Source organism: Pristis pectinata, chromosome 10 (assembly GCF_009764475.1).
Source record: "Pristis pectinata isolate sPriPec2 chromosome 10, sPriPec2.1.pri, whole genome shotgun sequence".
Taxonomy (NCBI): domain Eukaryota; kingdom Metazoa; phylum Chordata; class Chondrichthyes; order Rhinopristiformes; family Pristidae; genus Pristis; species Pristis pectinata.
The window spans coordinates 97,336,870-97,361,512 of NC_067414.1; the positions used below are offsets into that span (position 1 = coordinate 97,336,870).

The window sequence follows — 24,643 nt, forward strand, 5'->3', positions numbered from 1 at the left end:
ACCATAAGGGGACTGGATATAAATGGAGATGAAAGAACAATAGGTCCTCTCCAGATTACAAACACCCAACTTATGGATATCCCGTACATATGAGCAAGTATTTGCGAGACCATTGGGATGGATTTTCCAACTGCTGTGGGACTACAAGCATCTTTGGAGCATTTCTGCATGCCTTCTCTTCCCATCACTCCCCCCGGAGCAGCAACAATCGGGGGTAGAGCTCAGGCAGCCGCCTCTTCCCACACCTGCTCACTCTCCCATCACAGCCGTTTCTGTGATCCTCTACCACACAATTATGGACAGTTGCCAGGAACAGAACCGTCGTAACCTGGGGACTGCCTCTATTAAGCTGCCAAATTCAGGCATCTTGCAAACAGTCTCCAGAGATAGCTATGAGTTGGAAGAACCTGTTAATCTTTCTTTTGCTTGCGCAAGTTGATGGAGGAACATTGGCCAGTGCCCTGGGAAAGCACCGTCCTGTGTTAATGATGTCGGATCTCTATTATCTGAACTTGCAGGTGGAATCTGTTTAACATCTTAATCTGGAGTGGTATTTCTGACAATGTAGCACTCCCTCTGTACTGCACTGGAGAGTCAGCGTGAATTATGCGTTCAACTGTAAGGACAGTTCTTGGCATCAGAACCATCCGACTTGTGCAATAATTCACAGGTAGCAGTAGGATTCTCACAGAAGTACAAAGATGGGTACGAAACTTTCATTTTGGTTTGCTTGAACTAAACATACTCAACACATTTTGTTGGGGAGTAGGAACCAATAGCATGTGCTACATCCAGTATGCTCAACAGATGCTTCGTATCATACGAAATGAATTGGCCACAAAGAGCTTTATGAAAATCCCTCTAATATTGCACTATGAGTAAAACATCTCCTGTTTATACAGGATCTTTAACACTAACACATCCTAAAGATCTTCACAGGAATTATCAATCAAAATTGAAGATGAACTACATAAGACATACCAGGACAAATGACAAAAATCATGGTTTTAAAGGAGTGAACTAAAGCACAGGAGAGAGACAGACATAAAAGGTCCTGAACTAAGGGGTTCGTCAACTGAAAGCCCAGCCAACAATGGGGGAACATTTCAATTCAGGCACGACTGAGAGACCAGAACTGGAGGCAAACATTTTGGGAGGCTGTAGGACTGGAAAACAATAGGGAAGAGCAAATCCATGAAAGGATGTAGTATCAGTGATGGGAATTTTAAAAATCAAGACATTAATTATCTTGGAATCAATACATAGAGGAGATGCAGTGAAGCTTTGGAGAACTGCCAGTGTATGTCCACTCAATCAGGAATGCATTGGAATAGTGAACCTGGAGGTAATAAAGCCATGATCAAAGTTTCAACAGCAAAAGGACCATGGCCAAGGTGGAAATACCGTAAGTGGTCTTGGTAATAGCATAAAAACATGGTTGAAATCCCATCTTCAAGCCAAATGCAACAGAAAGTAATGAACAGGCTTGTCCAGCCTCAGACAACTGCCAGTGTGGCTGAAGGAAGAGAGAATTTGGCTGCCTGAAAAGACAGTTTTTGAGCAAAGAAATTTCTGCTCATTATGGATGTGGGTTGCAGTCCTTTAATTTCAAGGAATCAGAAGGTTCAAGAGGTGTGATGTCATCCATGTGTGTGGAAATGACAATGACATTGTTTAAAAGTAACAAGATGTAGATGGTGATGAACACCAGATATAATGGAGCAACAGAAGAGAAGCCAGGGCTTGTGATTTTGTAGCTACAATTGGAGAGAGACAAATTCCTCACTGTGCCATTCATTTTGCAGCAGTAATAATAATGCAAGTTGTAATAATCACCTTGCTTTGTATTGTTAATAGATTACAGTTGATGTGAGAATACTTTAATAGTGCAACATATTTACAAACACAAACAATACCCTGAAGAAATTCTCAAGTTCTGATGAAAAGTCATTGACCTGAAGCAATTTGGTTCTTCTCTTGCAGATGCTGTCTGATTTGCTGCATAGTTCCATCATTTTGTTTTTATTTATGATTGAAATTATGGTCCATTATCAGATCAGTCATCCTTGCCATTGTCCCTGGCATGCTGCTTTATATGTATTAATCCGCTATAACTTGGGGCAGGGGAGGTCATTGTTGAACCAAGTCGATGATGCTCTTGTTCTGTCAAATACAATTGGTACTCAGGAAGGAGCCCACTATTCCCACTGCCATTATGCCCAAGCACAGCCCAGACCCAGCTGAACCAGTCCAACCAGCATGAAGCTCAGTCCATTTGTACCGTGTCCAGTTCATTCAAGAACCTTCTACATTTTGTTATCAGCACTTTCAGGGCTTCAGACACCAACACTTCTGGTGGAAGAATTCCCGTTGATTCCACTGAAACTTTAAAGATAAAGAAGATTAGTGGACAGCAACACCCCAGAATTCTGGGAAAACCCTGTCAACTGACGTTTTAAAAGGATAACTCATCTCCCACTGCCCAAGGCTCAAGCTTGCCAACTTCTAGAACCTTACCCATTCCCTATGAACAAACATGACTGGACGTTGGAGTGAGAGGCCATTACAAAAACCCTGTATCTAATGGAAAACATTCCACCACAAGATCAATGAATTTACCTCTGTTCCCCTGTCAAACACTTTATAAAATGTTTCTCCCCCCCCACTAAGCTTTTGGTTACATAGCCAGCCCTATGTCTCCTATATATGAAAATCAAAAGAAAACGTAAATGTTAGAATTCTAAAATTGAACACACAAAATGCTAGAAACAGAGTTAAGGTTACAGGTTAAAGAGTTCTGTTTGAAGTTGCAGAGAAGGTGCAAGAAAGATGGATCTGGCAAAGGGAATCTCTCTGACGGGGTGAAGCCAAGGTTGCCATGGGGATAAGCTGTAGAGGTCATCCAATAATCTTGGGTGACCTCTACAACTACTCTCTCTCCCAGCTCTGATCGAAGGTTTGCTACTCAAAATATCTAGTCCAGATGAAGGGTCTCAACTCAAAACGTCGACTGTCCATTTCCCTCTACAAATGCTGCCTGACCTGCTGAATTCTTCCAGCAGCTTGTTTTTTGCTCCAGATTCCGGCAGCTGCAGCCTCATGTCCCCATCTACCCAAAATATTCTCTTTCCTCAGATGCTCAACCAGTGTGTCCAACATTTTGTGTCCTTTATGACAACTGGTGCAAAAATGATCTTGCAAAGCACCTTGGAAAATTTTACTACTTGAAAGTTGAAATACAATTTGTCACTGATGACAAAGGGTCTTCGACCCAGAACTGGCTGTGTTTCTTCCTCCACAGATTCTGCCCAACTTGTTGAGTGTTTCCAGCATTTTCTGTTTTTATTTCAAATTTCCTGCATCTGCAGTCTTTTGGCATTGGAGGTAATTTGACGAGGATGGAAGTAGTGAGCAGTGACAGTCCAGTCTACCTCCAGCAGGGTCCTCTACAGCCAGTGAGCATAGTCCAACAGTTGTCTAAAGCATGGAGTGCCCAGCATCCACCAAGTTGTCCAACTATGGATAGGGACCACAGTTCAGCTCTGGTAGTCTACATTATAGAGAGGGACCACAGTTCAGCTCTGGTGGTCTACATTATAGAGAAGGACCCCAGTCCAGCTCTCGTTGTCTACAATATGGGGAGGGAGCCCAGGCATGTTCCAGTTCTGTATCTCAGAGACAGCCAGTTACAGTCACTCAACTCAAAACAATACTAAACCCAAATGCCTTGCGTTGCTACACTTCCCCAAGATAATTATCCCTCCATCCACAGCATGTACTTACAGATGTAGTAATCTCGAACTCTGCTAAGACGGACAAGGTTTTTAAGGTCATCGTGGCGGAAAATTTCCCGACTGCAGGTGTCCAATCGAGAATTCACAACATTTGCAAATTTTCTTCCTAAGGCAAAAGGAACAAATGACTTTTCAACTCCCAGTCATCAGAGTCAATATTGTGCATCAGACCAGGCCCCAAAATCATCTGGTTCCTAGGCTTGCCCGCTTCAAAAGTTATTAAGTGCTGATTAAGAGTGTACCAGATAGAAAACTCTATCAACATGGTGCAGATAGAATAGGGTTTCCCCAATTTATACAATCTCACCACATGCAGGGAAGCTGAAGACAGATTTGGTGAGACCAGATTTACACCTATGGTTACATTCCACAAAAATCAATGAACTGACCCATTCCCAGTATGAATCTCAGACTTTACAAAGAAATTGTAACAACAGGACATTCAGCCCAACAGCCTTGCATCCTACTTTCACCCATCCTCCTTCAACTCTGCCTGTCTCCATGCATCCATGCCATCCACCACAGCTGAAAGCTCACAAAGAGCAGGCAAGCTGTATCACTGAGGAATCTTCATTTTTCCATTTTAAAACCAAATTCCTAAACTTCTAATGTTTAATGTCATAGACAGCAACCTGCATTAAAGAAGCCAAGAGCAGAGAAGCTCTTTCTATCCTTGCCCCACTTAATGCTCTAAAGCAGTTGCAGTCCATTGCAGGATCCTCTTGTTAAAGGAGACACATGGTTCCTCCTGAATATACTAGCTCTTTTAATTAAGTATCCAATAACTTTCACTTCCCTGGCAAAATTCAAGGTTAAATTTAAATTACCTTCAATTACCAATTTGCTTCAATCATCCTTTCAGGTAGCTTAATATAATAACTTAATATCTCCCCACTTCTCATGCCAATTATTTTAAACAGGAGTCCTGTATCAACTTTTCTTCCACTGGAAAGATCCTTGACGTAAATCTCTCATTATTCTGCACACTTGTACTAGAACCAAATTACCGGAGATGCTGAAAATCTGGAATAAAAAGAGAATGCTGGAAACATTCAGCAGGTCAGGTGGCATCTCTAGAAAGAGAAACAGGGTGAATAACCTGAAACATCTCTCTACAGATGGCACCTTTCCTCATGAACATTTCCAACATTTTATGTGTTTCCCTCTATTGAGGCTCACCTCACCTCACTGTCCTCTGGTCTAAATAGCGCTCCTAGATCACAGACACGGTTCTAGAACAAAAATCTGGGATTTCAAGTTCAACAGTGGAACTGACTCACCATTCACTGTTTCAACCTCAATGACACCAGGAGAAAAGCACTGCTTGAGTTTCTCTGCCAGCTCCCCTTCTACTGGACTCAGCAGAGTTATTTCGGGTAGAAGTCGGTAGCTTGCTGTGGCAACAGGAGAGAACTTGGCGTGGTCTTTAGCTAGGAGGTGAAATACAAGGGAGATTACATTCATGCACTATGCTGCAGCTCATACAAATGTTTATTTTGCATTCTTTACCAGGTTTAATAGTGACATTTTTGTAGTTATGAACACCCCACCCCCCACCCCCAAGTCCAGGACTCAATAAGTGAAAATAACCTCTACATCACCCTACTGGACCCCTTCATATTTTTTTGAAAACACTGATTAAGTCAAGCATTGGTCTACTGCTTGCCAGACGGTAGAGTCCAAAGCCACTTTCCTTCCCAACAACGAGGCCATCTAGTAGCTGTGCTTTTGACCCATGGAGGAGTGCTATAAACACTGCAGTTCCCTCCCTTACCACTGCCTTACCAATTCCTTTCACGCAGTGCACGACAACGTCGATTTCCTGCCCTGGGCGAAGCTGAGCGATGAGGATATCATCGTGTACCGGCCGGATTTCAACCTGCCCAAAGAGATCTGCCTGGTTCCCAATGGGTACCCACTTCAAGTGCTTGGAGTAGACTGCAAGGACAAATGGAAGAATGCAGGGCCTGTATTGTGGCATTATGGCAGAAACATTGTGATTAACAAAAACACCAAAACATTTATAACTACAATATATAGAAAAATTACAATACCAGTTCATGTTGATTTGCATTCAATTCTGGGTCTCCCCACTATAGAAAGGATATGGAGGCTATGGAGAGGGTTCATAAGAGATTTATCAGGATGCTGTCTGGATTTGAGGGCATGTGCTATAAGGAAGGGTTGGACAAACTCGGGTTCTCTTCTCTGGAGAGGAAGAGGCTGAGGGGATCACCTGATAGAAGTTTACAAAATTATGAGAGGCATAGATAGACAGCTGGTATCTTTTTTCCCCCCAGGATTGGAATACCTAATACCAGAGAGCATGCAGTTAAAGTGAGAGGGGAAAGTTCAAAGGAGATGTGCAGGGCAAGTTGATTTTCTTTTAGAAAGCAAAGTGGTGGGTGCCTGGAATGCACTGCCAGGGGCGGTGGTGGAGGCAGAAATGATAGAGGCATTTAAGAGGCTCTTAGATGGGCACATGAATATGCAGAGAATGCAGGGATATGGACCATGTGCAGGCAGAAGGGATTTAGGTCTCATTAGCTTAATTAATTCGGCACAACATTGTGGGCTGAAGGGCCTGTTCCTGTACTGTGGTCAGTTTTTTCACTCCTCCTCACATCTGGGTTGGGGATCAGACAGCCCAACAGTCAACCAGATCCAGCCCTGGGAGCAGATCAACCAGCCTGTCAACTGTCCCTCAACTGTGGATAAATCCCTGTAACCTTTGCTGTCAGCCCATCACACCCACCATCTTTCCCAGCCTCTAGCAAACTTACTTTTCCCTGACCTGGGCCTGCAAACACGGATCACTCAGATTCAGATGGAGATTTCAAGTGTGTGTTTACACAAAATTCACAATTTCAGCAAGATGTCAACTCGGGTAGATCTTTAATGAAAACATTGCAAGGGAATGCAAAATAGCATGACTGTGAATTTCAATGTTTACCTTTATGATTTAGGTACAGCTCTTCAGGGTCTGAAGAGTCTTTGAGTGCTTTAGGATTTCTGGTACACTTTACTTTCAGGTGGAATTGTAGAGTGTCAATCTCTGTCCCTTCTTCATCCCCTGTAGAAATAATAGTCCCGTCAGGCTCTGACAATCTCACTGAAGCACAGTGTATCCACTCCTGCATCCACAATTGACAGCACAGATGCAAGGATAGAAACAGAAATGCTGGAAGTCAGGCAGCATCCATGAAGAGAGCAACACAGTTAATCAACCTAAAATGTTAACTGCTTCCCTCCATAGTTGCTGCCTGACTTCGAGAGTATTTCCAAAAAATACTCTGTAGTTATTTCAAGAAAAAAACTTTTGCTTTTCAATCAAGTTTATAGGAGATCTGAGGAAAGGTTTTTTCACCCAGATGGAGGTTGCGACCTGGAATGCTTTGCCTGAGAAGGTGGTGAAGGCAGGTACTCTCACATATAAAAGGCCACGAACCAAGTGCTGGTAAAAGGGATTGCTACAGACAAGTACAACGGTCAGCATGGACGTGGAGGACTGATGGACCTGTTTCTGTGTTGTATGACTATGACTCAGGTGCTTCTTTTGGTGTTTAGTGGGTGCTAATAGTACAGCAGCTATTCTGCACCAGCCCCACAGTGGGTGTACCAGGTGAAGCCTCACAGCTTCAGTGATCCTGGTTCAATCCTGACGACTGGTGCTGTCTGTGTAGAGTATACACATTCTTTCTGTAACCACACGGGATTCCTCTGGGTGCTCCAGTTTCCTCCAACATCCCAAAGGCTGGTTGGTTGGTTAACTGGCTACTGCAAATTACCCCTAGTAAAGAAGGGTGCTTGGAGAACTATAGAGGAGTTAATAAGCATCTGAGAGAAAATAGGTTACAGGGAAGTACTCAGAATGCAGCAAGTTAGCTCTTCCTCCCATTCTTGGTTGGAGAAGCATAACACGATGCATTTGGGAAATGCCCCTCAACCTCTTTTCCTCACTGGGGCAAAACAACTGCCTCACCTGTGCTCCTATACTCAAACAGTCGTGGGTCTGCTTTGATGGGGATGAGGCCCAGTCTGTGTGCCAGAATCTCATCCTGAACAATGGAGGTGTTGTTGTAGATAAATGCCTTCTCCACAGCCATGGTCGGGACCTGAACAACAGAGCTAAGGTTAGATTCACTGCAGCAGGTTTAATGCATTAAATGATGTCACCTTTATTCATTGTTAGGAGGCATTTGAAAAGTTCCACAAAGAAAAAGCTGGTTAGTAAAATTAATGTTCATTGGACAAATGTCAGGGCTAACACAAATATAACAAAAATGGAACAGAAGGCGGAGTTACTTTTCAGACTGAAAGATAGCAGACTCGGACATTCCCCAGGAGCAAGTGCTGTATTAACTTGGATACAGGAATATTTACAGATGAAGCAACAGAATGATTGTAATAGACTGTGAGAACACAAGTTAACAGAATAAGCAGGCAAGAAACCAATTAAATTCTATACACAGAAGTGAGGAGTGATAATATTTTGGCAGAAGAAACATGAAATGCTTCTTAACACATCCAATTCTGGCCACCTCATTTTCAGGAAGGATGTGAAGATCCAGAAAGGTGCTGGAATATACACTAGAAAGGTTCTAGGGATGAAGGATTTCAGCTACAAAGTTAGATTGGAGAAGCTGGAACTCTTCTCCTTGGAGCAAGAACTCCACAGATTTTATAAGTGTTCCTACAGATTGTACTGTGGCAAGTGTAAACCCACAATTTAAGAAAAGGGAAAGCAGGGAACTATAGACCAGTTAACCTTGAAATCAGTAGGAGGGAGAATGCTAGAATCTATTACTAAAGCATGACCAGGCACTTAACATGGATTTGTGGAAGGCAAATCAGGAGATTGTAACCAGCAGGATACATAAAAGGGAAAGATAATATGGTGCATTTCCATTTTCACAAGGCCTGTGATAAGCTGTCACTCAAGAGGTGATCATATAAAATTGGAATACATGGGATTGGGATAAAATATGGGCATGGATTAAGAATTATTTAATGAAGTGAAACTTTTGAGTTGGAAGGCTGCAGTCACTGGGGTGCTGCAGGGATCGGTGCTAAAGCCCCAGCTGTTCACAATTAATATCAATGATTCAGGCAAGAGGACCAAGTGTAGCATATCCAGGTTTACCTGTGATAGAGAACTGGGTGAGTTGTGAGAATCGAAACCTTAAGCAGGTAAGGACATGGTAGATAGAATACAATGTAGAAAAGTCCAAAGACATCACTTTGGTAGAGAAAAAAAATAGAAAAGCAGAGTAGTTTTTAAATGGCGAGGGATTGAAAGATAATCTGTGTTCCGAGGGACCTAGGAGTTCCTATGTGTGAATAACTGAATTTTAACATGGCTGTCATCAGCAAACATGGACAAGTGGCTTCCTGTCAGCCAGGACACTAATAAATACAACAAATGGTTGTGACCACTATATAGATCCTTGACAGATATCTCCAGTTACGTTTCAACTCAGCACAGTAGGGATTGAACCTGCGATCCTCCAGGGCTATGAAGTGCAAGGACCCAGAAAGCTTCAGAATCAAGAATCTGAATGTTTCCAAAGTACTCAGACTGTTCAACAGATATCATAACACAAATGCCAAAACAGGAGTTGAATCATATACAGGTATTCAAAGAAAGTCCATCAACCTGAAACACCAACTCTACTGATGCTGCCTAACCCATTGAGTATTTCCCCTATTTTCCAATTTTATTTCAGGTGTTCAAAGAGAATCCCATTGCAAATTGTAAATTATGTAACTTAACAACTAAAATACCAAGGTAATATTAATGACCTAAACTGCTCTAAGGTGAATACAATTAATAACCTACCACAGCCTGCAGTTTTATTACCTCAGCAAGCAAGATCCTGCGAAACGCATTTGCAATTGCAGCATCAATTCCAATCATGTCAAACTCCAAAGTGTCCTCCTCCAACCGAACAATGTCAATCCTGAAATTCTGACGAAGACATAAATGTCACACACCTCTCACTTTACAGGAAATTCACATAATTTTTCACTTCTGCACCTCAGGTAAGCGGAGCTGATTCTGGTTTAGCACAGTTGCAGAAGACAGCCAACAATTTGCTTCACAATCATTAGCTGAAACTGAGCCATGTTATTAGCAAGCTCTGTTTTTCCACTCAGAGGGAAATGGTTATCTGGAGTGGCATGGTAGTGTAGTGGTTAACGCAACACTATTACAGTGCCAGCAATCGGGGTTCGATTCCCGTCACTGTCTGTAAGGGGTTTGTTCGTTCTCCCCATGTCTGTATGGGTTTCCTCCCACATTCTAAAATAGATGTACAGCTAGGTTAACATGGGTTTAAAATGGGCGGCACAGACATATTGGGCCGGAAGGGCCTGTTACCATGCTGTATAAATGAAGTTTTAAAGTTTTGGAACGAGCTGCCAGAGGAGGTAGTAGATGCATTTAAAAGGCATTTGGACGGGTACTTATATAGGAAAGGCATAAAGGGATACTGGCCTAATGTGGGCAAATGGGATTAGCATAGATAGGGATCACAGTTGTGGGCCAAAAGGGCCCATCTCTGTGTTGCATGATTCTGTGAAAATGCTTCAAGGGACAAAGAAGGGTTTGGGAAACTTCAGAAAAAGAATGGCCTGCAAAACCAGAAATAAGCTGGAGGTCAGTGCACCAGTGAATTATTCCCTCCTTGTGGCAGTGACATCTTCAGTCTACAGTTTGGTCTGCAGACTTGAATTAAGCTTTTTGAATTAACATCAACAGGTTTTGAACTATGATAAAGGATCATTGAACTACTATCTAATGTAACTCCTTAGTATCTTGAAAAAAAACAAAGCTAATTTCTCCCCTTCTCAGCACAAAACCAACAACAAGGAACGGAAGGTGATCTCATTGAAATGTACAAAATTACATAAGGCCTGACTGGCTTGATGCTGAGAGGTTGTTTCCTCTGACCAGAGACTCCAGCCATTTAGGAGACTGAAATGTGGAGGAATTTCTTTACGTGAATCTTTGAAATTGTCAATTCAGAAGGCTATCAATGCACAGTTGATAAATATATTCCAGACTGAGAATGGGAGATTTGGGGAATAAATGGAGCTGAGGGATAGAGCAGTAAAGTGGATTTGATGTCTAAATTAAGTCTTAACTTTATTGAATAGCTAGAGATCACCATGGCCAACCAACAACCTTATTTCATTTACTTTTATAAGACCCCAAATTGCTCATCTGCATTAGAACAGAATGTCCTCATCTTTTCACAGCCTCCCCCAAGTCATGAGAACCACTCTGACCTCCATCTTTGGCAAAGATCTTTATCAGAATTAGAAAAGTGAAAAAGTGTGCAAGTTCAGGGTGATGACTGCCTATGTGTGAACTATGGGGAGTAGAGGGATAAGAGGTGGAAAGCAGAAAAATGGTGTTAAGGCCAAGATTGAACCAGCCATTTCACTATTTCCATCCTTCCCTCCTCCACCTACTTATCAACATTCCTCACCTGAATCTACCCCATCACTTGCCAGCTCGTCTCACCCCTCCCCTTTTTATATTGGCTATCCCTCCCGTATCTTTCAGTCCGGATGAAGGGTCTCAACCCGAAACGTCAACTGTCTATTCCCTCCACAGGTGCTGCCTGTCTGGCTGAGTTCCTCCAGCACATTGTATGTTACTCCAGATTCCAGCATCTGCAGTCTCTTGCATCTCCATGGTTTAATCAGACATGGTCACTGACTGTCAATTCGAAAATGACCCAAAACCCTGACTCTGTTTTCTATTAGTTACCATCCCCTAAGTATTCAAATGACAGAGCACACTGGCCTCTTCCTGAGCCTTGTATCAGGTATAGACAACTGCTAACCAGGGTCAATTCCATTAATTGTACAACAAAATATGAAGTGAGAGCACAGTGAATTTAAAGCAAATCATTGTGACATGTCATTGAGTTGTACAGCACGGAAACAGGCCCTTCAACCCAACTGGTCCATGCCAACCAAGATTCCCCATCCAAGCTAGTCCCATTTGCCAATGTTTGGTCCATAATCTTCAAAACCTTTCCAATCCATGTACCTGTCCAACAATCTTTTAAAAGTTATTATTGTACCTGCCTCAACCACTTCCTCTGGCAGCTCACTGGACACAGATAACACCCTTTGTATAATAATTGTCCCTCAGGCTCCCATTAAATCTCTCCCCTTAAACCTAAGCCCTCTAGTTCTTGGTTCCCCGACCCTGGTAAATTGACTGTGCGCATTCACCCTATCAATGCGCCTCATGATTTTATTCACTCGGATAAGTGTTTACGAGTCTCCTACGCTCAAGGGAATGAAGTCCTAGCCTGTCCAACTTCTCCCTATAACTAAGTCCCTCCAGTCCTGGCAGCATCCTTGCGTCAGCCTGCTGATGCTCCTGTAGTGTCCCCACGATCCCCTCTCCCACTACCCCACGATCCCCCTCCCCCACGATTGCCCCCCCACCCCACGATCCCCGTAACCCCATCCCCTTCCCCACCACCTCACGATCCCCCTCCCTATCCCCTCCCCACCACCTCACGATCCCCCTCCCCATCCCCTCCCCCACCACCTCACGATCCCCCTCCCCATCCCCTCCCCCACCACCTCACGATCCCCCTCCCCATCCCCTCCCCCACCACCTCACGATCCCCCACCCCCCATCCCCTTCCCCACCTCACGATCCCCATCCCCTTCCCCCACCTCACGATCCCCCACCCCCATCCCCTTCCCCACCTCACGATCCCCCACCCCCCATCCCCTTCCCCCACCTCACGATCCCCCACCCCCCATCCCCTTCCCCCACCTCACGATCCCCCTCCCCCCATCCCCTTCCCCCACCTCACGATCCCCCTCCCCCCATCCCCTTCCCCCACCTCACGCTCCCCCTCCCCCCATCCCCTTCCCCCACCTCACGATCCCCCTCCCCCCATCCCCTTCCCCCACCTCACGATCCCCCTCCCCCCATCCCCTCCCCCCACCTCACGATCCCCCACCCCCCATCCCCTTCCCCCACCTCACGATCCCCCACCCCCCATCCCCTTCCCCCACCTCACGATCCCCCACCCCCCATCCCCTTCCCCCACCTCACGATCCCCCACCCCCACCCCCATCCCCTTCCCCCACCTCACGATCCCCCACCCCCCATCCCCTTCCCCCACCTCACGATCCCCCACCCCCCATCCCCTTCCCCCACCCCCCATCCCCTTCCCCCACCTCCCATCCCCCTCCCCCACCTCACGATCCCCCACCCCCACCTCACGATCCCCCACCCCCACCTCACGATCCCCCACCCCCCATCCCCTTCCCCCACCTCACGATCCCCCACCCCCCATCCCCTTCCCCCACCCCCCATCCCCTTCCCCCACCTCCCATCCCCCTCCCCCACCTCACGATCCCCCACCCCCCATCCCCTTCCCCCACCTCACGATCCCCCACCCCCCATCCCCTTCCCCCACCTCACGATCCCCCACCCCCCATCCCCTTCCCCCACCTCACGATCCCCCACCCCCCATCCCCTTCCCCCACCTCACGATCCCCCACCCCCCATCCCCTTCCCCCACCTCACGATCCCCCACCCCCCATCCCCTTCCCCCACCTCACGATCCCCCACCCCCATCCCCTTCCCCCACCTCACGATCCCCCTCCCCCCATCCCCTTCCCCCACCTCACGATCCCCCACCCCCATCCCCTTCCCCCACCTCACGATCCCCCACCCCCCATCCCCTTCCCCCACCTCACGATCCCCCACCCCCCATCCCCTTCCCCCACCTCACGATCCCCCACCCCCCATCCCCTTCCCCCACCTCACGATCCCCCACCCCCCATCCCCTTCCCCCACCTCACGATCCCCCATCCCCTTCCCCCACCTCACGATCCCCCATCCCCTTCCCCCACCTCACGATCCCCCACCCCCCATCCCCTTCCCCCACCCCCCATCCCCTTCCCCCACCTCCCATCCCCTTCCCCCACCTCACGATCCCCCACCCCCCATCCCCTTCCCACCTCCCATCCCCTTCCCCCACCTCACGATCCCCCACCCCAGACAAGCACAGGGACAATCCCCGGAGGCCGGTTGCGCAGGCCGCTCCTCCTCGGCCTCCTCCGGCCGCTCCGTACCTGCTCGAAGCGCTGCCGGTCCCACGTGTCGTCGTAACCGGAGTAATTGCCCGGGAAATCAGTGGTGTGGACCTGAGGGAGGGAAACATAAACAGCGGCGGTAACAAATCCCCTTCGCTGACGGGACCGGCGGCGTACACACAGCGTCAGTACGGGAGGTCGCACTCACGTTCTGGACGCCAAACTCCTTCAGCACCACTCGGTTGCGCATCAACTCGACGCGCTCCCGGCTGCCCGCCATCGCGGCCGCTGACCGTTGGGGTTCAAACTCGCGCGAGATTCCGCGGCCCGCGAGATCTTCTCCCGCCTCCTAGTGACGCGGCCAGCCAGGTCACGTGGCCTCCACGTCACCGCCTCCGCTGTTGACGGTTGTTGGGGACGGCGGTCGCCGCACGGGCGGGCCGGCAGCGGCGAGAGCGATGGCGGCGGCGGCCGGCGGAGGGACGAGGAACGGCGAATGGGGAGCCTTCGAGGAGACGCTGCTGCAGGTGAAATGAACTCTGCCGTTCAGCACCCGTCGCCTCAGGCAGTGCCCCGCCCCGGGTGTGTGTGTGTGTCCCCTCCTCACGTTGCCCCCCACCCACAGTTCCCCCTACGCTCAGTTCCCCACTGTATGTTCCCCGATACAGTGTGTTCCCCCCCTCCCCACGTTGCCCTCCCCCCACACTGTGTTCCGCCTCCTCACGGTTGCCCCCACAACATGGTCGCCCCTGCAGTATGTTCCCCTTCCCTACGTGGTCTCCCACAGATTGTTCCCCCCCCCCCCAACAGTGTGTGTATGTGCCCCGCACAATTGTTTTCTCCCTGACAGTGTGTTCCTTCTCTCAGTGTATTCAACCCATGGTGTGTGTCTCCTACCCCTACACCCGTACACATTTTCCTCCACTATTCTGTTTTTTTTTGTCACACTTCATAACTCTTCTCTCCCTAAGAAGATCTTGCCGATCCCCCTTGTTGATTTTGGTCAAAACTGAAAATCAGTAGCCTGAGTCTGAGATTCTATTGACCTCTATCTACACCAACTATCACAACTATCTGCCAAATCTCCTCTGAACCTTTTGGACTTCGGTGAGAGTTTAGGAGTGATAAAATAATGGATGCATAAGAACAAAGAGAACAGAGACAGGAGTAGTTCCAATCACTTAACTGTTGAGTCTGCTCTGCTGTTCAGTAAGATCACAGCTGATCCAATCCTGGCTTTAGTACCACGTTACCATCTCACATAACCCTTGAAGCCCATGTAGTTTAAATGTCAGTCTCTGCTTAAATATATTCAATGACTTTGCCTCCATGGCCCTCTGGGGTAGAGAATTCTAAGGATTCATGAGCCTTTGCAAAATGAAAGTTATCCTCACCTCCACCTTAGATGTGCACCCTCTTATTATGAAACTATGTCCTGTAGTTTTAGATACTCCCATTAGGGGAAGCAACCACTTGGTATCCATCCTGTCAGTTCCTCCTCAGAATCTCATAAGTTTCAATAAGATCACTTCTCAGTCTTCTGTAGTCCAATGAAGCTTTCTTTATACATGAACCTTCTCTGCAGTGGCTTAAAGCAATACACCTGAAGTCCTAAACTGTATGCTGTTTTTTAGTTGAGGGCTCACTAGTACCATGTAAAGTTGCATCTTTTCTAATCCATTGAGATAAAGGCCAGTTTCTTAATTGCTTTCTGTTCCTGCATGGTAATATTTTATATTTCATATTCTAGGACCTTCAGATTCCTTTGTGCCGCAATATTTTGTAGTCTCGCTCCATTTAAATAATAATTTGCTTTTTTATTCTTCCATCCAAAGTGGATAACCTCGTGCATTTTCCCCATTATACTTTATCTGCCTGCTTCATATCCAATCACTTAACCTATCTATAATCCTTCTGCAGGCCCTGAGCCCTCCCCGCAATTTGCTAATCCACCTTTCTTTGTATGAGATAAGATAAGATGTTTTTATTAGCCACAGAACAATACAGCACAGTATAGGCCCTTCAGCCCACGATGTTGTGCCGACCTGTATAAACCTACTCTCTGATCAATCTAACCCTTCCCTCCCGCACAGCCCATATCCCTTCATTTTTCTTACATCCATATGCCTGTCTAAGAGTCTTTTAAATGTCCCTGTTGCATCAACCTCTACCACCACCCCCGGTAGTGCATTCCAGGCACCCACCATTCTCTGTGTAAAGAACCTACCTCTGACTTCTCCCCTAAACTTTCCTCCTCTGACCTTAAATGGATGTCCTCTGGTATTGGCCATTGCCGCCCTGGGGAAAAGGTGCTGGCTGTCCACTCTGTCTATGCCCCTCATAATCTTATACACTTCTATCTCGACCCTCATCTTGTGTCGCTCCAAAGAGAAAAGCCCCAGCTCGCTCAACCTCTCCTCATGATGTTATTATTGATCAATAATAACATCTTTTGCGTAGAGTGTTCTGGGGGCAGCCCGCAAGCGTCACCATGCTTCCGACGCCAACGTAGCAAAGCTGGTAACAGAACACTCAGTCCCTTTATCCAAATTCTGAACGTAGATTATAAATTCTTGAGGGCCCTGCACTCTTCCCTGTGGTACTCCACTGGTTACTGACTTCCAATCCAAAAATGACCCATTTATCTTGAATCTCCGTTTTTTATTAGTTACCATCTCCTAAATGTTCAATATATTATCCTCAACCCCATGCATTCTTATGGAATGCCTTCTGGGAAGCCAATACACTACATTTTTGATGGGTTTCCCCTTTATCCACCCTGTTTGTTATAGTCTTGACAAATTTATCAAACATTGTTTATGATTTTTCTAAATGTCCTACTGTTACCTTCATAGAGGATTCCAGTATTTTCCCAATGACAGATGTTAGGATAATTGGCATATTGTTTCTGGTTTTCTGTCTCCCTCTTATCTTAAGTAGTTGCATTATATTTATCATTTTCCATTCCTCTGGGAATGGAATCTGCCATCTTTGCAGCCACTTCAAGACCCCTAGGTTGCAGTACATCAGGTCCAGAGGACTTGTCAACCTTTACCCCATTAGTTGGCGTAGTAATTTTTCTTTAGTGATTGTTTTTGTTTCCTTCCTCCCTATAGGCATTTAATTATTATTATTATTATTGGAATGTTTTTAATGTTTTTTACACTGAAGAATGATCCAAAGTAATCATTTAGAATCTCTTCCATGTCTCTATTTCCATTATTAGTTCCTCAGTCTCATCATCCAAGGCACCAGCAGTGATCAGAGAAGTTGCTGCACTCTGAAAAAGCAAAATAGTCTGAATTCCAATAACTCTGAATTTTTTTTAGCACAGCTTCAGTACTATTTTCTAGTACCAAATGTTCTTGAATCAACATAAGACAGATCATACTGGATTTTGTGTATTTACCAGAAGTCTGTCAGTCAATAAACATTCAGCTAGATGAATGAGATGACTGAATTCAATACTGTGATGGAATAGGCTGGGCCGCAGACGAAGGTTTTACCTTTAGATGGACTTTAAAGGGTCCAAGCAATCGAGTCAAGGCAATAAACTGGGCGTACTAAATAGCAGCTAGAATCACAGAAAGTAGAAAGTGTTTTAAGAAGTACCTACAAGACCTAAAACAAACAAGGTTTACTTGGTGAATCACTAGTGGTGGAGAATGAGGCTGTTCATCCCATTAGATCTATACTGACCCCGAGGAAGGTCCCTTTTTGCCTGCGCACTCTCACAACTCTGCCAATTGTTTCCTTGAACCGTCTGTTTACAGCGATACCTCCTCTATTTAAACCTGTCAATCAGGTTCTTGTACACCTCTTCGGAAGCTCCTCTCAACCTTCTTTGTTCTAGCATCTCCAGAATCAGAATCAAATGTATTATCAGTGACATATGACGTGAAATTTGTTGTTTTGCGGCAGCAGTACAGTGCAAAGACATAAAATCTATAAATTACAAAAATAAATAAATAGTGCAAAAAAAGGAATAATGAGGTACTGTTCATGGATCGTTCAAAAATCTGATGGCAGAGGGGAAGAAGCTGTTCCTGAATCGTTGAGTTTTGGTCCTGTCCCTCCTCCCCGGTGGCAGTAATGAGAAGACGAACCTTGAAGCTGAAATCTCTCTTCTGTGGAACAGCTCCAGTAAATATTTTGTGCATCCTCTGTAGCGACTGGTGTTGGATGCAGTGCTACAGTTCTAAAACTGATGTGTTTAAATAACCTGTACGTTTCTCTGGTAACATTCTAAGATTTTCCAAATGCCGATGTTTAGGGCAGCAACTCAGCAGTGATCGACATGGAGAACATGGACGACACATCTGGCTCAAGTTTTGAGGATATGGGAGAGATGCATCAGCAAATGAAGGAGGAGGAGGATGTGAGTGAGGAACCTGTGGCCACAGAGGATGAGGATGCAGCATTCCTTGGAATGAAGGGATTGAAAGGACAGCTGGGCAGAGAAGTAGCAGATCAGGTGTGGAGCCAGGTTTGTCTTGTGTTGGTCTGATGTTTTCTTTCAAGGTGAAGCCACTTTCTGATGAAATTTCTCTTGCATGTGTTATCTTGCATCTTGAGGGGGTGAGAAGACCCACAATCGTTGGTGTCAATTAGCGATTGGGGGATGTATTTGAATGTAAGCTTGGCCCTTATTTGAAATGGCCTTGACCATTACAACTAGTGTCAGCACTATTACCAACCAGGTTCATATCTAGAGTCCTGTGATTTTCTCTCATGCAATATTTGTCAACCTGCCAACATCAGGAGTCCCTAAAATGGTGTTGCATTCATCTGCTGTGCCACTTAGTGGCATAAATGACTCTCTAGCACTGGCGCCTGTTCTTCGGGAAGCCCTCTTGATTTACATGCTTGATTCCATTGTGAAGCCCAGATGTACCATGTTCTGTGTTACACCGCATCCAATGCTAATCTGTTGCTTTGTGTTGACTGAAACTGGGGACCAACTGCTCCCCCTTGTCTTCAGATTACAGGTCACTTTTTGGGCCACTGTCTCATTTGTAATCCGTGTCTGGACAAATCACAAAAATCATTCCTACATCACTGTCCCAGTGTTAGTGAGAAACAATAACTTGATATGTCTACTTTTTAAAGGGGCACAAACAATAAACAGCAAATTGTAACTAATAAATGAAAAAAAAAACTGACCTCCATCTCAGTCCCTCTACTACTGAAATGCTTATCTGTGGCTTTGTCACCTCTAGGCCACTGCTGCAGAAATCTTATTGCCTAAACAAGCTCTGGGCTGAACTACATTGACTTGTCATCCACCTAATTGTTTGTTGGGGTGTGTTCTATTACTTTAAGGGCATCCACTGAATGGTTTGTCAAGGGAAGTTTGGATTATCTTTTTTAGGTGTGGCAAGCAGGCAAGATTCAGGCATCAAAGGCATTCAATCTGTACGGTAACATTGATATCCTCAGACCGTACTTCGATGTTGAGCCCATTCAAGTCAGGAACAGGTCAGTGTACTTTGATTTATGTGTTACTCAGCTTGTTTCTTCTATTGATCGATAAAGCTTTGTTCAGATCTATAAAATGATGATCGTGGCCTGACTGCTACCCTGGTTATACCAAAGCACTTAACAAGCATGTCAGCAAACAACATTTGATACCAAGGTCACATCAGGGCATATAAACAAAAGCTAAGTGAAAGAGTAGGTATTAAGCAGCATCGTTAAGATGTAAAGGTTTCCGAGGGAACTCGAGCACTTGTGGCAGTTGGAGCCATAAGCACCAGTGGTTGAGCCATTAAATTCCGGGATAATTGTCAATCATTCATGGATATGTGGTCCAAAGCTCTGTAACAAATACAGAAATGGGTCATTCAACCTAACCTAAGGTACTTGTCCTCCACACAACCTGTAGATCAAGATCTATAGATACAAGCTGTTGCCATATTCTTTCTCCCACTTTTATTACAGCACCCTTCCCACCATCCTTCAGTGTACACCCAAGTCAACTTCTAAAGTTAACCCCTGCGATACTTTCTTAAAGTTTGCCTTCTCTATCCCAAATCACTTGCATTCAATTTTGTATCTGTACCATTTATGCTCAAATTGAATTAAATTTATTTCTCAGTCCAGCTTTACAGTTGTTGACCATAACTGCATGACCTCTGTGTGGTTTGTAGAACTGTATGTATTAGTTAGTCTGGTTAATGGGTTAAATATCACTTTTCCTTTTCTGTTAACTATTTTCTGTAATTTTCCTTTTGTTCAGAATAGTTCATAGCTTTTAGAAACAAGTCTTTTAGAAATATTTTCAAAGTCAAGTTTATTGTCATATGCACAAGTACATGTATGCACAGGTGCAAAGAAAAACTTACAGCAGCATCACAGGTACATAGCATCAAAAAAACAGCATTCACAAGAAAAACATAAACATAAATTATGCAGAATTTTTACAAGGAACATAATTAGAACAAAGAAAACAAAGAACAACTGGTTCAGTGCCTTGAGCTCTGAAATAAGATGCCTGAGTTTATCTGTGTTTCAAGTCCTGCTATAAATAGAAAATGTTGAAAATACCCAACAGGTTAGGCAGCACCTACAGAGCTAATATTTTGCATCAATGACCTTCCATCAGAACCGCACTCAAGGAATACGGTCTTGTCCCTCTGCCCCCACTGATGTTTTGCAGAATACAGCATCTGGTTTGTCTCCATTCTACCTAATTTCTGGTCTTGTTGTGTATCATTTGGACTTCTGCAAATCCAAACTCTTTCATGTTGTACTTTCTTTGCAATTCCAGATTGATGGAGTCTCTAATTCCAGTCCGGATGATTAATTTCCCTCAGGTCTGTTTAATTACGCTTCTATTTGTAATCCACTCCTAGCCACTCATCATTACCTGTTGGGGACTGTAGGTAGGCAGCCCGATCGACATTGCACCTAATGTAAATATTGTTAGTCTGAACTAACCAAAGTGAATTTGTTAGCGATGCATGTTGTACGATCAAAGGATAATCACATTCAGCGTTACTGTACTGTGAGGGGCAGAGGGGGGAGAGGAGAGCGGAGAGCATCACATTGGAAATCTGGTTTCCATACCCTCCCAGAGACTGTCACTGAAACAAGAAGGGTAGGGGGCAATTGAAAATTTTGAAACTAAGGTTGCTAGGTTGTTATTAGTCAAGAACATTAAATAAGGTAGTTAGATAGAATTAAAGAACAGATCTGCTGATTGAATGGGAGAACAGGTCAAAGGGACTGACCAGCCTCCTCCCAATCCCATAGAACAAAACACCTTGCTTTTTGATTTGTTGAATGACTGTGTCTGGAGGAAAAGGTTTTACTCGGGATTTAATGCAGTTATTGTGTCTTTCTCTCCTAGAAAGTTGCAGGCGAGTTGTACGGCCCCTTAATGTTGGTTTTCACACTGGTGGCTATTCTTTTGCATGGGATGAAGACATCTGAGACAGTAATCGTAAGTGTCAACTTGATTGTGTGACTGGAAAGCAGTGTATTTTAAGTGGTATCACTGTTTAAGGGCCATTATAGATCGGCAGATGGCCCCAGTGTACTATACCTAAGTAACGCTTAATGTTTTCTGAAAGTTCTATGAAATACACAAGGATCTTTCAACATAGGACAAGTATTTTGTTCTTCTTGCCACATGTGCCTCCAGGTGAATATATTAATTTGCACGTGTCTGCATCTTCCATGATGCCTTCATACAGAAGGTGGTGCATATAGAGTCGTGGAGTAATACAGCACAGAAACAGGCCTTCTGGCCCAACTTGTCCATGCCGACCAAGGTGCCCACTTAAGCTAGTTCCATCTGCCTATATTTGGCCCTTATCTCTCTAAACCTTTCCTATCCATATACTTATCCACATTTCTTTTAAAACTTTGTTATTGTACCTGCTTCAACTACTTCCTCTGGCAGCTCGTTCCATATACTCACCACCCTCTGCGTGAAGAAGTTGCCCCTCAGGTCCCTTTTAAATCTTTCCCCTTTCACCTTAAATCTATGCCCTCTAATTTTTCATTCCCTTTCCCTGGGAAAAAGACTGTGTGCATTCATCTTCTCGATGCCCCTCGTGATTTTGTGCCCCTCTATAAGGTCACCCCTAAGTCTCGTACATTCCAATGAATAAAGTCCTAGCCTGCCCAACCTCTCCCTATAACTCTGTCCCTTGAATCATGACAAGATTCTTGTAAATCTTCTTTGCACTCTTTCCAGTTTAATTATGTTCTTCCTATAACGGTGATCAAAACTGAGCACAATACACTAAGTGTGGCCTCACCAACACCTTGTACAACTGCAACATAACATCTTAACTCTATACTCAAGGCCCTGACTGATGAAGGTGAGCCTGCCAAATGCCTTCTTCACCACCCTGTTTACCTGTGACACCATTTTCAGTGAACCATGTACTTGTACTCCTAGGTCCCTCTGTTCCACAACACTCCCCAGGGCCCTGTCGTTCACTGTGAAAATCCCACCCTGGTTTGACTTCCCAAAATGCAGCACCTCGCACTTACCTGGAGTGAATGCCATTTGCCAATCCTTGGCACACTTACCTCGCTGGTCAAGATCCCCCTGTAATTTTTGATAACTTACTTCACTGTCTACAACACCACCTATTTTAGTGTCATCCACAAGCTTACTAACCATGCCTTGTACCTTCACATCCTTCTCATTTTATATAATAATGAGCAACAAAGGTCCCAGCGCCAACCCCTGCGTGACACCACTAGTCACTGGCCTCCAGTCTAAGAAACAACCTTCCACCATCACCCTCTGCTTCCTGCCATTGAGCCAATTACAAATCCAGTTAGATGGCTCTTCCTGGATCCCATGCGATCTAATCTTCCAGACTAGCCTACCATACGGGACCTTGTCAAAAGCCTTGCTAAAGTCCATATAGACGATGTCCCCACCCTACCCTCATCTATTCTATTGGTTACCTCTTAGGAAAAACTCTTAACAGATTTGTCAGACACATACTGACTATCCCTAATCAGACCTTGTCTATCCAAATGCTGGTAGCTCCTGTCCCTCAGAAACACCTCCATTAACTTACCCACCACTGATGTCAGACTCAGCGGCCTGTACTTCCCTGGCTTGTCTTTGCTGCCTTTAATTAATGGTACAACGTTAGCCACCCTCCAGTCTTATGGCAACTGCTCTGCCCAGGACCGCAAGAAATTGCAGAGACTTGTGAACACAGCCCAGACCATCATGAAAACCAGCCTCCCCTCCATGGACTCTGTCTATACTTCTTGTTGCCTCAGAAACCAGCCACTTCCCACCCCCGACATTCTCTCTTCTCCCCTTCCATCGGGGAGGAGATACAAAAGCTTGAGAACACATACTACCAGGCTCAAGGACACCCTCTCTCCAGCTGTTGTAAGACTATGAAACAGACCTTCTGCATGCTAAAGATGAACTCTCAACCTCACAGTCTACCTCGTTGTAGCCCCTGCACCTTATTGTCTACCTGTACTGCACTTCCTCTGTCACTATAACACTATATTCTGCATTCTGTTATTTTTCACTGTATCTCGGTACATGTAACAATAATAAACCAATTCCAATTCTGGAACTTCAACAGTGACTAAAACCAAAGCAAATGTCTCTGCTAGGGCCTCCGCAATTACTTCCCCAGCTTCCCACGAGGTCTGAGGATGCACTTGGTCATGGGGATTTATCCACCTGCATGTGTTTTAAGGCCGCCAGTACTAGCTCCTTAGTAATTCGTACGTGGTCCGAAAAATCACAACTCATTTGCCTCAATTCCTTAGCATATTATAAGGAATCAGCTGCCAGAGGAAGTGGTTGAGGCAGGTACAATACAACGTTTAAAAGACACTTGGACAGGTACATAGATAGGAAAGGTTTAGAGAGATATCGGCCAAACACGGGCAAATGGGTCTAGCTTAGATAGGCATCTTGGTCGGCATGGACCCATTGGGCCGAAGGGCCTGTTTCTGTGCTGTATTACTCTATGACGCTATCTATTTGAAATTAATCATGAATAAGCATGATCCAAATGGGTTCACTAGATGATCACAAATGAAATGGGGGAAATCTTGCAGAGATGGAGTTTAACAAGTCCAAAAACGGATGACAGTAAATTCTGAAAATCTGAAATGGGGGCGGCCCGTTGATACACTGTCTCCCACCGCTGGAGACCCAGGTCCAACCCTCACCCCGGGCGCTGTCTGTGTGGAGTTTGCAGTTTCTCCCTGCGGCCGTGTGAACTTCCTCTGGGTGCATCACTCTACTCCCATGTCCCAAAGACATGCAGGTTGGTAGGTTAATGGCCTTTGTAAACTGCCCCCAGTGTGTGGGTGAGGGGTAGAAGCTGAGGGGAGCTGGTGAGAATGTGGGGAGAATAAGTGCAGCACTGGTGTAAATGGGTGGTTGATAGTCGCAACAGTGGGCCAAATGGCCTGTTGCTGTGCTAGATTCCTCTGACTTTAAAAGAGAAAATGCTGTAAGTAGACAACAGGTCAGGCAGTACGTGTGGAATGAGAAGCAGAGTCCATGTTTCAGCTCAGTGACCTTGCGTCAGGGCTACCTTTGAAATGAAAGACAATGGTATGAAATTCTTTTGTCACAATAACGAGAGCAAAAGCACCGAAATGTCCTGGGGGGGGCACAAAGGGGAAAACTGCAATAGGAAAGCAGTGAATGAAAAGTGACAACACAGCTTTTAATGGAACAGATAATACAGGCGACCCCGTGTTATCGGGGAGGGGGTTGCATTCCTAGAAAACGGTCCATATTGCGACTTTCC

At 45.3% G+C, this 24,643-nt stretch overlaps 2 protein-coding genes across 4 annotated transcripts in view; one reads left to right on the forward strand and one right to left on the reverse strand.

The window, feature by feature from the left end:
• polr1c (RNA polymerase I and III subunit C) lies at nucleotides 1-14,253 on the reverse strand. 2 transcript variants are annotated; one of them, XM_052024127.1, is made up of 9 exons: nucleotides 14,086-14,253; nucleotides 13,917-13,988; nucleotides 9,655-9,762; nucleotides 7,777-7,909; nucleotides 6,748-6,867; nucleotides 5,580-5,732; nucleotides 5,075-5,224; nucleotides 3,784-3,900; nucleotides 1-2,385 (listed from the first exon to the last, which is right to left on the reverse strand). In XM_052024127.1, exons 1-9 carry the CDS (start codon nucleotides 14,155-14,157, stop codon nucleotides 2,267-2,269), a joined length of 1,044 nt encoding a protein of 347 aa, XP_051880087.1. In that variant the 5' UTR covers nucleotides 14,158-14,253; the 3' UTR covers nucleotides 1-2,266. The 2 variants fall into 2 exon arrangements, with proteins under 2 accessions (XP_051880087.1, XP_051880088.1); XM_052024128.1 differs by having other exon boundaries at nucleotides 849-2,385; nucleotides 9,655-9,754; nucleotides 14,086-14,152.
• yipf3 (Yip1 domain family, member 3) overlaps nucleotides 14,241-24,643 on the forward strand; it is a 20,234-nt gene continuing 9,831 nt past the window's right edge. Inside the window, exons 1-5 of one of the 2 annotated variants that reach the window (XM_052024129.1) lie at nucleotides 14,241-14,404; nucleotides 18,151-18,363; nucleotides 19,249-19,355; nucleotides 20,647-20,692; nucleotides 21,229-21,321. In XM_052024129.1, coding sequence (XP_051880089.1) covers nucleotides 14,336-14,404; nucleotides 18,151-18,363; nucleotides 19,249-19,355; nucleotides 20,647-20,692; nucleotides 21,229-21,321 — 528 coding nt within the window. In that variant the 5' untranslated portion in view covers nucleotides 14,241-14,335. The remainder of the gene's footprint in view (nucleotides 14,405-18,150; nucleotides 18,364-19,248; nucleotides 19,356-20,646; nucleotides 20,693-21,228; nucleotides 21,322-24,643) is intronic. The other variant, XM_052024130.1, reaches the window with a different exon arrangement.